General features: G+C 33.6%; 2 protein-coding genes across 5 annotated transcripts; one reads left to right on the forward strand and one right to left on the reverse strand.

Annotated features, from left to right (window-relative positions):
• The first annotated feature begins 3325 nt into the window (after nucleotides 1-3325).
• LOC105317549 (cotranscriptional regulator ARB2A) lies at nucleotides 3326-12537 on the forward strand. Of its 4 annotated transcripts, none has more exons than XM_066087326.1 (12): nucleotides 3326-3462; nucleotides 5315-5406; nucleotides 6984-7026; nucleotides 7181-7234; nucleotides 7623-7723; nucleotides 7832-7894; nucleotides 8097-8221; nucleotides 8443-8581; nucleotides 9511-9630; nucleotides 9975-10091; nucleotides 10448-10532; nucleotides 11425-12537. In XM_066087326.1, exons 2-12 carry the CDS (start codon nucleotides 5377-5379, stop codon nucleotides 11661-11663), a joined length of 1116 nt encoding a protein of 371 aa, XP_065943398.1. In that variant the 5' UTR covers nucleotides 3326-3462; nucleotides 5315-5376; the 3' UTR covers nucleotides 11664-12537. The 4 variants fall into 4 exon arrangements, with proteins under 4 accessions (XP_065943398.1, XP_065943400.1, XP_065943399.1 ...); XM_066087327.1 differs by having other exon boundaries at nucleotides 3372-3419; XM_066087328.1 differs by lacking the exon at nucleotides 5315-5406 and having other exon boundaries at nucleotides 3339-3462.
• An 866-nt stretch (nucleotides 12538-13403) lies between these two features.
• Nucleotides 13404-15002, reverse strand: LOC105317546 (cholecystokinin receptor). The gene has a single exon (XM_011414209.4). It carries the CDS (start codon nucleotides 14719-14721, stop codon nucleotides 13522-13524), a length of 1200 nt encoding a protein of 399 aa, XP_011412511.3. The 5' UTR covers nucleotides 14722-15002; the 3' UTR covers nucleotides 13404-13521.
• Between the last annotated feature and the right edge of the window lie 6 nt (nucleotides 15003-15008).

Consider the following 15008-nt stretch of genomic DNA (forward strand, 5'->3'; position numbering starts at 1 on the left):
GAGTACATATACAATATGCATTGTTAATGGATTTCTCTGGTATCATGTGGGCTATAACTGAATCATGAAATGTAAAGCCCATTAAACCCATTTTTTTTAGTTACATTAATGCAATCTTGTTACAGTTTGCAATATTTGTGTAGAAGAATGTTCAAAATAGACTGTCCTCTGCATGTACCAAACCCTTCTGTCCTGTGTACAAATGTACTTGTAACTGACAGCAAACTTCTCTACCTAAATTGTTTACGCATGCAAAGAAAGTTCCAGTTTCGGATTATTAATATATACATGTATTACTGCTCCAATGTTTTCTGTACATGCATCATTTTCCACAATTTCCATTTTGATTTCTTTCAAATCAGTCAGAATGTAGTAATCACTCATTTAAATGAAAGCATTGGAAACATTTCATTTATTCATCCTCTTGATGAAATTTTTATTTTCAAATAATTGTTACGCAATGAAATTAATTGAAGATTACTGAATTGATAGAGCTATATATATCTATATATATATAGAACTAGTTTGCAGAGAATGTACAGGGCATTTTCATTACTACCTCGTCAATAAATTTAGGCTGCTTTAATTTGAGATTTGTTAGCACGAAATTTTTTAAGTAAAGGGGTTACATGTATCAATCTAGAAACATTGAATTTCAATGGAACTGTATCTTGCAATCAACAGACTGGTAGCTTATATTAATAGCCTCACATCAGACCAAATCCATTCAGTATGCATTTGTGACTAGAGTTTGTCTCAAAACATGAACAATGTATTGTATGATATATAAAATACACTATATATATATATATTTGACAAGTAAAAAAAATTGATACAATTTAACATGCTGTTGTTGTTTTTGCTAGCTAATTGTATGAATCTTGAATAGATTAGTTAATCAGATATACATGTATATCTACATATATCTGTACCTTGGAGATGAATATTGCGTATAATTGAAAAAAAAAATGCAGGACTTTTTCTGATGCAGGCAAAATAGTTTCAAATATTGAATCCGATTTATGCTTTTACTATCACTGCCTTAACAGTGCAGGTAGCATGGATCATTATTTACCTCTGAGTAAGGTACCTATGATTTTGGTATGATATCTTCCCCACAATTCTTTCACCCACTCTGTATATTGAGAAACAGAGTGAGGCAAACAGAGTTGGGGGAAGGGTACCAGATTACCAGTTATTGTGGAACAATACCGGGGCTTGGTCTGCAGGACATTGCAGTAAACTAAGGATGAATCATGATCAGAGAAAAAACTTGTGATGTGAGGTCCTGCATCAAAGAGGGCATTATAAGTCAGATATTGGACAGTTTGGGGTTTCCAAAAACATGAGGTTACACTCAAAAACTTGAACACACCAGTTTATTCCATGAGTGTAGCAATGAGAGGATGAATGAACACTGACTGATTCAGAATTTCTTTTACAATATCATTTTAAGATAGTAAATCTATGAACAGCATGAGAGTAAATTTTGAGTTAGACATTGTGAGATTGACTCACCTTAATCACCATTCTACAATTAAATATAAACAAAACTTAGCTCACCTTTTGAGCTACAATAATTGAGGAGAGTTGTCAAAGCCATTTCCTTAGTGCCATAATTTTACTCAAGTACTTAATTCCGCGATTCAACCGATTTCTATCAAATCACGAAAACAAAAAATCGCTAATGCCCAATTTTTATCATATTTTTAGCTCTTGTAATTATCATTTATAAAAAAAATTTAAGCGAGATTTATTAAAATTTGCGAGATTGTGCTTTTCGCAATTTTGAGTGGATATTAATTCCTCGCGTTTATTTAGGAATCTACAGTAGTAGAACTCTAACTTTGATGCAATTATGTAAAATTAGAAAAACAAATGAAAAGACAGTGTTCAATAATCAATTACTATATATGATTATAATTTAATTATCAATTTCTCCATTGTGCAACTATAAAAGTTTAAGAATCATATGATAAAGCAGGATTACAGGTACTAGCTAGATTCTTCAATAATATTCAATAAATATACGATAATTACAAGGGTTATTTTAATACTACATTATGTTCAACTTTTTAGCTCACCTGAATAGAGGGTCCAACAGAGCTTTTCTGATCACCTATTCGTCATCTAACTGTCCATCTGTCAACATAGAATCATATTTACAGGAAAAATGTTTAAAAATCTTCTTCTCAAAAACTATACAATGCTACAGTTTGTAAGATTACTGTACAAGCATTCTTAAGATTGTAAATTGTACAAACTGTGACCCCAGGCCAATACTACATGTAGGTCCCCAAGAGGGGTTAAAAATTCAGCATAGAAATATATGGGAATTAAATTGTTTAAAATAACACAGTGCTACATTTAGTGATTTTATAGTGTAGTAGAGTTGAGTATATGGCATTCCTACTAGCTCTGGTTAGTGGGTTAACCCTTTAGCTCGATCAGTAAAGTGGTGGACTGGCATGTTAGAGGACCTGGGTTCAAACCCCAGCAGAGGCTAAAAGTGTCTCTATTACATTTGGTGCCCACGTTGAGATTTGGGTATTCTCTGGCGGGTGAGAGAGATTGTCTCTAGTATTTCGCCCCACAGGCACTGGCACTATGGAAGAGTCGAGGACACATCTTTCCTTGGAGGGGGACAATGTGGTAGAGTCGGGTATATGGCATTCCTACTACCTCTGGCTAGTGGGTTAACCCTTTAGCTCGATCAGTAGAGTGCTGGACTGACATGTCAGAGGATCTGGGCTCAAACCTCAGCAGAGGCAAGATCAGGTGTCTCGATCTATTACAATAATATCGTTAAAACATCTTCATATCCTCATATCAAGGTCACATATACCATCTTTAACTTTTTATAATGTTTTTAGTAATAATAGTTCATTTTCCAATTTCTTAAATCTTTGATACGTTTATGCATACATGTAGGATAATAAAATTGGCCATGCAGTTGATTAATGCATCTTTGATCTTATAGAATATATAATGTCCCAAATAGTACGCTTAAAATTCTTCTCATTGGCAATATATGAGAATGTGATTTTACAATTTTTGGAAGAGCTTCATACTCTTTTATATTTTTTAAACAAAAAAATGTTGTTCATGCGAGCAATGTTGCCTTGGGTCTCTTGTTTTACAGAATCATTGGCTGGTACAGGCAGGCTTTTTATCCTATGCCTCTTGCAAATCATCACGAACTATTGAAGGATTATTTTCGTTTATTTCATAAACACAATCCTGAACATGCAGTGAATATTTTAATATATATTGACACTTTCTCTGTAGAATAATACTTGGTACGATTTACTATGTACATTTTCCAGTATTAGAGTTATCTACCCTTTGTTATGTTTTTTTTTTCCAAAACGAAAGTAGAAGTTAATGTGTTTTTCCTATATTGTTGAAGATTTTTAAATGTAAGTTTTCTTTCACGGCATTACAGTTCTACCTTTACTTATAGTAAGTTAAATCTTAGATATATAATCTCCATCTTCGGTTATGCAAAGCTGTCAAACGTTATTTTTTAATATAAAAGGAAAAATCATATTGTTAGATTCTTATAGAATTTAAATGGTTACCGTGATTTAGATATTATTCCGTATAAAGCTACAAACCTGTAGCTATACATGTATATTTACAACGTAATTCATAGGAAGATTGAGTGAGAATTTTTATATAGAAATTTGTATAACGTAATTTAATCTCTTGGGGCAAGATAAAATTATGTAGGCCTACATGCAGTCATATATGGCTTTGCAAAGTTGTAATGACATTTGAACTTTGTTTGAGTGTTTTCCCAAGAGAAATAAACAAGCATCACATTTGAATGTTTGTCTACTGTTGTTAGGTGTATTAGCATGCGCTTGAAGAAGATTGATTTCTACTGTCAGCTTGGCACTCTTACGTATCATGTCCGACACTGTATATGTTCCACCACGGGCCCTGGAAGTTATTGTAAATATATTGCATGTGCATGTATAAAAAAGTACATGCACATGCAATATATTTACAATAACTTCCAGGGCCCGTGTGTTCCACCACTTGTGCTCGCCTGTCAGTTCCAATCCATCAGATGGCGTCCAGCCTCCAAGGTTTCAACCTTGGACCATGACACCCTCCAGTTGGTGGCTCGACAGCAGTGGTGGCATATCCACTACTCTATGGATCCAGACTTTCATCACAGATCATCTCCTCTAGCGCTGTCGCTTTTTCATCTTCTTATTGCTGTTTTGCATGCTCTTCCCAAGATTCCTAATCTTATGAGCAGCTTCCACAGTGATTCTGCTTAAAACTTTAAGGAACAGACCTCTACAGGAAACAGCCAAGCACACCATCCTCTATCCTTGCAGTCTTCCATCAAGTCTGTGTAGTTCAGGGCTTTTACTTTCATTGACTCAGCACAATTTTCTTCCCACGTTCAGCTCTATTGTGATCAGCGTCTTTGACTGCTGGGGCAGTAAAACTTCCAGTCTGGTTGTAGATTAGTTTCCACGATGTAATGGAAAACTATATCTTGAAGTTCCCTTTCAGGTCCACTCTTATATCCTCAGTCATGGTCTCTATCCAGCATATTGAAGTCCATCTTTCAGCATTTTTATGTCAGCAGTTGATTCACCCTGTCTCACAAACTGTACAGCTGTCGATCTTTGCTTTATGTCTAATGGTCGTTTCCTTCTCCTCTCCACCTCCAGCATGTCAGCCAACTCCCACAGGACTTTGTCATGTTGCCATCGTTATCTCCCCTGAGTCAGAGCTATTTTTTGTCATCCTGATATAAATTATAATGTATGCCAATGGTCCCTCACTTTCCACACAGCTACAGTTTGGATCATTTCCTTAGTCCCCATGCACTTCTATTAGGAGTAACTTTAAAAAAAAATTAAAATATACCATGGTCAAGATATCAAGCTGAAATTTAATTGCTATATCATTGACTATTGTGACAAATGGTTTTCGTACTCATTAATGATTAAAGGATCAGAATTACATAATGGGCTACGAATTGTTCATGTTAGAGCAGTATATAACCCAATACCCAGAAGATTTATAAAAAATTGTTGACCACTAGGTGGAGCAAAAAGTTAAATATAATGGTAATTGCAGCTTTTAGATTAAAAGTATGTATTTTTGGATAGCTAGGATATTGGTCACAGTTGTTATGTAATTGTACATGTAAGTGATTGAATGAATGAGGAAGATCAATTCTTGAAGAGAAAAAAAGTGGAAGAATTACATATTTTTCATTGAATGTATTGCACATAAATTGTAACTTGCATGCTAAAAATGGTAAATTAAAGGTTTTAACTTTTAGATTTTGGATTTATATACCTATAAAAGGAGAATACTCTGAGTACCTAAGACTTACTAGGTGCAATGGGATTTATCTTCAGCAAGATATCAAAGGTACATAATTCAATCTAAATATCGTACGTACAATAATTTTTCCTGTACAAAGTTTTATTCAATTCTATCTTTTAAAAATCTAAGGCTGTACTCTCTTTTTTAAACCAAGAAGAGAGAGTATGTGTTATCAATAAGTAATTAATATTTCAATCCATTAATTGACAGACAAGAAATATGCATATACAATTTTTTTCAATCATGATGTATAGAGTTAAACTGGCAAATGCATGCACAGGGTACATTAATATAACTTAACAATCTTTCCCTTTGTAACTTATTTTCATAAAGGAAAAAAAAATAAAGAGTAAAGTCAGTTTCTCAAGATTGATTTTTTTTTAGCTATATGAAACTATATAAAGTTGTATGTATTATATGTTGTGAAAATGGTTAATAAACTAATTAAGTAAGGCTATGATCTAACCATGCACACAAAGGAAGCATGGAATATATTGTGCCCTTGTTGTCATTAATGTTGCATGTACAGATTGGGAAACTAATTTATCTTACATGGAGGGGTCCAGGGTTGTCTCTAAAAATTGAAGATGAAGGAAGAAACAAAAAAGTAGAAGGGGGGTCTGGGGGTCTTGCTTATAGCTACATTGTGTTGAAATGCAATAATAGCCGGGTAATAAAGGCATTATAGGTGGGGAAATTTCCCGCCTCCCGGGTCTTAGAGACAACCCTGAGGGGTCTCTTTAAATTACAAGCTTAGGTGTGGATGCTAGCTATTGTATACAGAGAAGTATTCACCCTTGTTTATTTTTGCCCTCGTCAGTGAGCAAATCTGAGACTGGGTGAATTCATAATAATTTTTGAAAAACTGATCTGTAGATTAGAAAGCGGGAGAGTATTTATTTTTAACACGTCAGGGTGAATTCAAGATGAGGTGAAACGGTTTAGATGTGTAGAGGAGCAAAAAAAAAAAAAAAACACTGGGTGAAAATAATCCTGGATACAGTATGTTTTATTTTTTTGGTGAATTAATTTATTATGTTGTGTTTTGTTTTCAAAGTTAATTCACTCGATCTTACCAATTTAATACAGTGTAACTGGAGTTTTAGATTCATGTGATAGAATTTGTTGGTGAGGAATGTTTGGATTATGTTTTATATATATATATATATGATAGCTGGTATCTGAACTTTTGATCAAGCAATATTTAATTTATAAACTAAGTTACTTAATTAAGTTTCATCTATATGCTGTGCTTACACGTTCATGCAAAATCATTTAAACAAAATTGCACCAGTACAATAAATCACCAGTTCCTTTTTCTTCTGCAGTGAAAGACTGCTCCTGCAGCACTATCTGTCATATTAATTAAGAATGCCTGATTAACATATTGTGCAGATGTGTCAAACTAACAATACATGTAATATAATTATAAGTATTTGCCAAAAATGCATGTTTAAATAAATTAACATGGGAAATCGTCGTTTGTGACATTGTTGTACTTTAATATTAGATTTTTGATTAGATTTTGAATTTTCCTGGGTTTTTTTTTTTCATGTAGGTGAAAAAGATATTATAAAACCAATGTAATTCTTGAAAATATTTATTGATTGCTATTTCTTCAGCTTTGGAGTTTCATATGTCGAATGGCTACGGGAGAGGAAGAAGGTATGTTAAAATCTAATTCCAATAATTTATCCGTCAAATAGACTACCGGGTATTTAAACTATATTTTCTCTTCTGAGCTGGATGCATAAATCATTTCCAGTAGCTGCATGATGATATTTGTATTTATGGGTTAATTTTTTTATATTTTTTACAGAGGTATTTGACTTTCCCAAAACTCTAGAGGAATTCAAATTTTACTTTAATAAAGGTAATGTTTAAGTCAGTATTTATATTTTCAGAAATGTTTAATAGATATAAGCCTAAAGGATACTATTCACTGAGTTTAGCATTGATCCCAACAAATTCTGATTCAATACTTTTCACTGTATGTGATTATTTACAAAAGACCAGTTCAGTATACTGGTATTCTTTGACCAAAAAACCACAAAACTCTTATGCTAAATCAAATCCATGCTAACCTGTTATAAAAAGATATTCCGGCCGCCAAATATCGTACACGCCAAATATATTAATATATATAATATATTACAGTACTATACACTAGCTGACACAAATATTGAATATTTTAATTTTCAATTAACAGTGACTTTACTGGCAAACTGTTTTTTCTTTTAATTATTGTGATTTCTCAACAGAAGGCCAGCTTCGAAATGTAGAAACCGATGAACCCTTTAACTTTGTGGTGGATCCCGACAACCACAAGTACAACCAGAAGAGATACGAAGCTCTGGGAAACGTGAGACAATTTCTAGAAGTTGTATGAATGAAATCACTTGTAATTTTTATTGTTGTGAACAATATGTGTAGAACTGATTCCTAAATTTGATTCTTTTTTGTTTTACAGATAATAACAGATCATGTATATAAATTATTAGAAGACCATAAACTCAGAAGAGTTAAAATTCCTGTGAGTATGCAGATATAGGAAAGAGAAACCATCAACTCTTTAAAGGAAATAGAGTCACTTTTGACATTTAAATTAATGCTAAATGAAATATAAAATGATTATGATTTAAAGATTAGGATGAGAAGGTTCTAAAACAAATTTTTTAAGAACTTTGGTTGAAAAAGATCTGTATCCATACTGGAATGCTGTATGTTTTAATTAGGTTGACCCTAAGCCTGAGGAACCAACTTCATTCTTCTATATGTCCGAAGATGCGCTAGAGAAAGACAAACTCTTGATACTGATCCACGGAAATGGAGTTGTGAGGGCCGGGCAGTGGGCCAGAAGGTTTGTAATGTCAACCAATATGTAGATGTTGTTGTTTTTATGCACATTACTATCAGTCCATCCCCCCTCCTTTCAATATGCCGCTTGAGACATACATGTGTTCATACTTTCATAATTTTATCTATAGAGGTCAAGAATTTATACAATTTCAATGTTACACATTTAATAAGTCACCTGTAAAGGAAACTTTGAGGAAGATCTTATTTTTTTTCATATTTCAGATTAATTATCAATGATTGTCTGGACTCTGGTACACAGTTACCTTTCATTGAGTGGGCGATCAAGGAGGGGTATGGGGTGATTGTGGCCAACACAAACTACAACAAAGCCAACGACAAAAAGGACGGTCAAGAAATTAGGGTATGTATTACTGTGGAATCATTAGAATTCGAGGTGGCTCAATTTTCGTGGTATTCGTGGGTAGCCCTCACCCACAAATTTACATCCTCTACGAAAACTAATTATTAAAGATTTAGTTTAACTTCTGAAACTGAAAACCGACGCATCCACGAAATTACATCCCCATAAATAAGCAAAAATCTCACAATCCACGAAAATTGGCCCCCATGAAATTAAATGATTCCACAGTATATATCATCTTTGTTTTTTTCAATAAGATGTTTTCCTTTTTTCTTGTTCTTATCAGAAAGCTCTTTAAAATTTGTCTAATGTTAAATGTTGAACAATATTTATAAGTTTCAAAAAGGGGGTATTCGCAATGCATTGTTTGTACGATTCAAAAGTAGTTTGAGAATGCTACTGCTTTTGTTGATTTTTTCCAGTTTAAAACATTTAGTGGTGAAATTTAAATGATTCATTCATTCATTATGACTTTTTCTATCTTTGCAAAAAAAAAGGGGGGGGGGCTTTGACACTTAATTATGATTTGTATGCAGATTATTAATAAGAGGAAGCAAATAGAGCCATATTAACAAAAGCTTAGACTTTCGGTTGGATGTCAGATCTAGTTTGCTCATCAAATCAAGCTGTCAAATATTGACCTCCTTTTTTCTAATTCGTGAAGAGAATTTCATTAATATTCATAGACTGTCTAAATTTGATTTTTTTTCCTTAAAAAAAGTGTCATTTGCGTTCAATATATTTAAATCTTGCTTAGCCAATGACTGGACAATTAACCATGAGTAGACCCAGTCTTCATCAAATCGGAGTTTGTAACTTACTGCCCAAAGTCCAAGCTCCTGTTAAAACGGCTCTACTTCAAAAGATAGCTTTTATCAGTTTGTTGAAAGAATAAAAAAAAATCTTAGACTTTTTCACATCTATTACAGTACAGTGAGACTCCAGAGGACCACATGGAGTGTGTGTGGAAAAACTTTATACACAAATCCAAGGCTAGTGCCATTGGAATAGTGGCACACAGCTATGGAGGGGTGGTCACCTTAGAACTGGTAATAAGTGTTAAATAGCTATGTAATTAACTTCTGTTATTCATATTAAATCAGAATTTCTAAAATGAAAAATGTTATTTTTTGGCAATATTACCAAGATAGACAAAAGTGCCATCCCCCCTTTCCTTTGATTTTTCCCAGAAATGTCACCAAAATTTTTTAGTACATTGTGTAATTATATTTCTGATGTTTGCTAATGTGCATTTTGACTTTTTTTTGCACTTCTGTTGAAAACTTTTTGTTAGTTTGTGTAATAGACATTTTTTCTTGCCCCCCAGCCGCCTTTAAGTACTGTAAACAAAGAAAGTGGATGAGCCTTAGATTGATTACTTTCTTTTACGTAGGCTAAAAACCACATTGATGAGTTTTGGAGGCGAGTGTTTGCCGTGGCTCTGACAGACTCGGTCCACAGCTTTCATCATCAGAATGGAGACGAAAGTGTCATCCATTTCTATACAGAGGTTAAAAAAATTAATTTTATAATTAATAATTATCTCAATGGACTCAAAACACATTTATGAGTACATACTAGTACTTGTATATCTAAATGTATAAACATTGAAGTTGTTACGAATTTTTCGAAATGTTTGTCAAATATCATTGACCTCAAGACAAATTAATTCTTGGAGTCCCAATTTTTGCATCCTATTTGTTACCAAAAATATCTGTGCACATTGACACTGGCACCCAATAATGCCAGTTTCTTGTAATATTAATGCAGCTGATAAGATTTTGAAAGATTACGCTGGTTCCTGCATCCTCTAATTCTGGTCCATGGAGATTGTTATATTGATATCTGTGTTAAATCTTGTTTCAGAGAGCAAAGAACTGGGCGTCGAGTCTGGATGAACTTGATACCCCCATTGAGACATACTCCGACTACTGTCCAACAGTAGCAGCGGGTAAGGATTCAGGTCATGGTTTTACCTCTGTATATCAGGGGTTGTTATTTTATTAGATTTTCCACAAATTTTACTCAGCAGCTAGAGAATGTATATGTCATTGAATAACTTCACTAATCTGAAGAACAGTCTTTCTCTTTGAATTGATAAAAAATTGTTAAAAGGTACTAGTATTTCTTTTTGGATACAATTACTGCAATCAGACTTTGCTTGGTACAAATTGAAAATACAAGTCGGTTCATGCTAAAGTTCCTGATAGACTGAATTTGCTATAGTTGAATTCATTATTAATAACATGTAATGATAATGATCAGAGGTGTGTTCAGTAGAGCAGTGCCCGCTTGTGCTCACCAAAATCCTCTATACCTGCAACACAAATTTTGGCGAGTGCTTGTGAGCACTCGCTCTGCTGAACGGGCTTCAGATGTCTTATGCTAGTCCATTGATAAATCCAGATTACTTATTGAAGTAATCTCCCTTGTCCCATTACTGGTACTCTGTGTTTAATTTTTAAGAATAGATATAAATAGCATCAGGACCTGGTACATTGCCTGCATTTGATTAAAATAATATCTGTAGAAGCAGATATATTCATTGGGTTTCAAATTTCGTTGTTTTTAAACAAAATTAAACTTAGTTGGGATTTAATTTTGTGATATCAAAACCTATAAAATGTATCAAGTATCAACTCTATTTATGAATACTTGGGTTAAACTTCATCATGATTTTAATTTTGTTGATTAATACTGCCAACGAAAATTACAAAACTAAATCCTCATCGAAAATTCCTGCTTCCACAGTATGTTATATCTTTGATAAACTTGCAATATGGTGTGTTGACTTATATTGTGTTAAATGATGGACAAAGACTAATGATGAACACTTCTTCCAGGTACTGACAAACATGAATACACAAGTTACAGCAGCAGATTTTCCATATTCAAATTCTTGTCCGAAAAATACAGAGAAATGACAGAACCTGGTGGAGAAAAAGCGGAAAGTTCCGAAAAAGAGAGCTCGGTGAAGAAAGAAGCAGAAGAGACCGCAATGTCACAGGACATTTCAGCCAGTCAAATTGATGTTGAAATGAACTCACAGAATCCCGACGAAAGCCAGAAAGAGGAGTTGTAATTGGTCAATAAATGTTATGTATACATTTAAGAGAATTATATATTTTTAGGGAAATCGTTTTCCTATTTTGACTGCTGCAGTGTTGAATATGCTTTGTGGAAACAGGATGATGCCTAATTTTGTTACCAGCCTTCCTCCTTTTTTTTATCACTGTAATGGATATAAAAACTGTCTACAGATTTCGACATTGGCTTAAAATCAATTTTATATTCATCTTAGTCAATTTAGTTCTCATTGTGAACTTTCCTTTATTAAAAGCAACTGATTTTTTTTAAATCAACAGATATTTAAGCTATGGAATCTTTTTTGAAGATAACCATGATTTATTTCATAACTTTAATAAATGTATTACTGGTAACCACAGGTATATGCTGAAAAGTATTTTTCAAGGTGAAATACTTTAAATTCTAAAAACAAAAAAAAATGAAAATAATTTTGCATTTAATTTAAAACACTTTAAAAATATCAACAATGATTGACTGATTCTAAACAATAGTTCTTAAATGAGTTGTTATTTTTTATTATTTGATCTATTTTTTGTAGATCTATAATTTTTAATTTGTGAGTTTTCCTACCTTTAGCATATTTTTCATTTAGGTTTTTGTTATTATAATGAGATCATTTTTGGAACATTTTTGAAACAACTTCATATATTGAATTAGAAAAATGTTTTAAACTTAAAGAAAACCATTGTCCTGAAGTTGCTTGCATTGTCAGAATATCATGTAAAGGTTGTTTATACAATATTCATTTGTACATGTATTACGAAGTCATAGGTTTGAATGTAAATTGTTTTTATTGATATACACATGTATTAACATTCTACTGTATGTTGATATTTTTTTCTTCAAATAAATAAAACAATAAAATGAAATTTAGGTTTTTATTTGGTTCCAATGGAATTTAAAGGTCATATGAAACAATATGTTAAAAACATTGTGTTAAATATGGGAAATTGTTCATTAGAATTTATTAATTAAACAATTTTAATTATTTATGCAAGGCAGCATTCCTATTTATTTGAAAGTAGTCTAGTATATACGTATGAAATAAAAATATGAGATCTTACTGTTTTACCAAACATGTACAATGTACATGTAGCTACAGAAAGGAATTTCCGCAGGTTGTAAAATTAACTGCTCCAAAACATTTGCTAGCATTTGAACTTTTCAACTGCACTTAAAAATTTTGACTGTAACAAATGTTTTATTTTTTGTCTGTAAACATGCACGAATGCCAAAACGAAAAAAGGTAGAGAAGTTCCACAAGTGGTGTGATTCGGAACCTGTATCAGCCCTGGAGACCGATACGAGTTTTTTGATGTTACATATTCAAAAAACCTCTATTTATTACTAAGTATGTCATTTTAATTTAAAATTGAAGTATCAAATATATCAAACATTTCATCGGAAATGTAAATCAATTAGCAATCTTCATTAATTCGGGATTACTCAGACAAAGCCAAACTTCGGATATTTACACGATTCCGCTATGTCCGTTCTTGCACTAATCGAGTTTTACGGTAATTTCAAATTTGCACCTTGAATTACAAATCCGGTAGATATCGCCACATTTCACAACTCACGTGCTTAACAGAAGTTATTCACATGGATAAAGCTTGGAAATTCAAATGGTTATCTGCGTGAAAATTAAAATTAGCACGTGATTATATGATAGAACATTCTGTTTATTACTTTAAAGTTCAAACCAAAGTGAAACGTTAGTGAATAAATAGGAAGAGATTGTTGATTATTTATAATATCAAAGAAGGTTAACAAATGTACATTTTATAATTTATATAAAATTTATAACAAAAACATATAACATTGAGCTGGTGTTTTGCCTTAAAATCATGTGTCTATTTCTTGCAAACACAGATTAAAACAATCTTTTTGAATCTTCTGTCAAGGAATCCGTAAATGAAAGGATTCACAATATTGTTAAGGAAAATGGACCTGGTAACTATTGGCAACACAGCAGACACAATGGGCCCCGGTGGAGCAATGAACCCACCTTTTACCGCAGTCCAAACCGTGATGATCAAATGAGGAAGGTAGCTCAGAATAAAGGCCAGACAAATGGCGAACGCAATTTTGGTGATTTTGTTCTTTGATTTCCCGTCGTTATTTTCGTTTTGCTTTGCGATGGGTTTCTTTGATTCGGTACCATTAGACTGTTTTCTTGCGTCTGTTGATGACGTCACTTTGTTGACGTTTACAAGAACAACCGTCTCCTTTCCCTCGCTGGACAGTTTCGTTGAAGACGTTTTTCCCGAGGAGATGGACGATGACTTTGTGGTTCTGAATGTGTTCCGGAATTGTACGTGCTTGAATATTTTCCGACCAATGAGACTGTATATGACAATCAACGAAACAATTGAAACAACAAAGGTGATGAAAAGGATCGCCGCGTGAACAAGCGGATAGATCGTCTTTCTGTACTTGTCGCTTGTTGAACAGTCGTACCCAGTGACATTATTGGGAAGACTCACATGTCTAGTTCCAAGCAAGAACAATATCGGCCATGAGAACAAAATGGCGAGAAGCGCTGCCACTCCACAAAGGACTCTTGCCATGAACACGCTCATTTGTGGCTTCAACGGCCTACAGACTCTTCTGTATCGGTCAGCAGACAGGGCCAATAGAACAAAGATAGACATTAGCGCAACGAAAGTATTGTTAAAGCGGAAAAACTTACAAGCTCCAACTGCATAGAAGGTGTACTGAAAGTTCATTTCAATAATCTCAAACGGCATACAGACTGCGGACCCAACTAAATCGATGAGTGCCAGAGCCACAATGAAGGTCCGGTAGGTACTGCTGTCGAATTTGAGGAGATAGACGAACAGGACTGTTAAGTTTCCTGGAACTCCAATGACTATGAGGATTCCCAGATAGATCATGGGAGCAAGCCGCCTGTGTACCTCGATTTGGTTGAGTTCCTCCAGCGTGAGCATCATCGTTTCATTCCGTACCGACGGGTGGATCTCAGTTGGTTCCGTCGTGAGATTTCCTTGGAAGCTTGTAATAGTCTCATACATTACGGTACCGGTAGACATGATGGTTATGAAATTATTTTCTCTTTGTTCAATGAAAGACGCACAAAAATCAAACCTCTAAACTCTAAAACAGCTTATATGAATATCTGGTTTGACACAGATTTGTCCCGGCTGGGCAAGAAGTCTCGAGTGCAATTTCCGAAATATATTCAAGAGGCGTATATATCTGCGCACTTTTAAGTAAGCATCAGGAAAGTAGTCATAATTTTAAAATGGGATTGTTGAATGGGGTCCAACAATTGATTCAGGAAGTGTGCAATTGTCTTTTTGCCTCTTTAGATTGCATT

The sequence above is a fragment of the Magallana gigas genome, chromosome 6 (assembly GCF_963853765.1).
Source record: "Magallana gigas chromosome 6, xbMagGiga1.1, whole genome shotgun sequence".
Classification (NCBI taxonomy): Eukaryota; Metazoa; Mollusca; class Bivalvia; order Ostreida; family Ostreidae; genus Magallana; species Magallana gigas.

Bases quoted from the DNA above. Each gene is read 5' to 3' on its own strand.
- LOC105317549 (XM_066087326.1), top strand. From the start codon at position 5,377: ATGGGATTTATCTTCAGCAAGATATCAAAG. The intron at 7,235-7,622 runs GTAATGTTTAAG...ATTTCTCAACAG, and splicing joins CAAATTTTACTTTAATAAAG to AAGGCCAGCTTCGAAATGTA. The intron at 8,582-9,510 runs GTATGTATTACT...CATCTATTACAG, and splicing joins AGGACGGTCAAGAAATTAGG to TACAGTGAGACTCCAGAGGA.
- LOC105317546 (XM_011414209.4), bottom strand. From the start codon at position 14,721: ATGTCTACCGGTACCGTAATGTATGAGACTATTACAAGCTTCCAAGGA.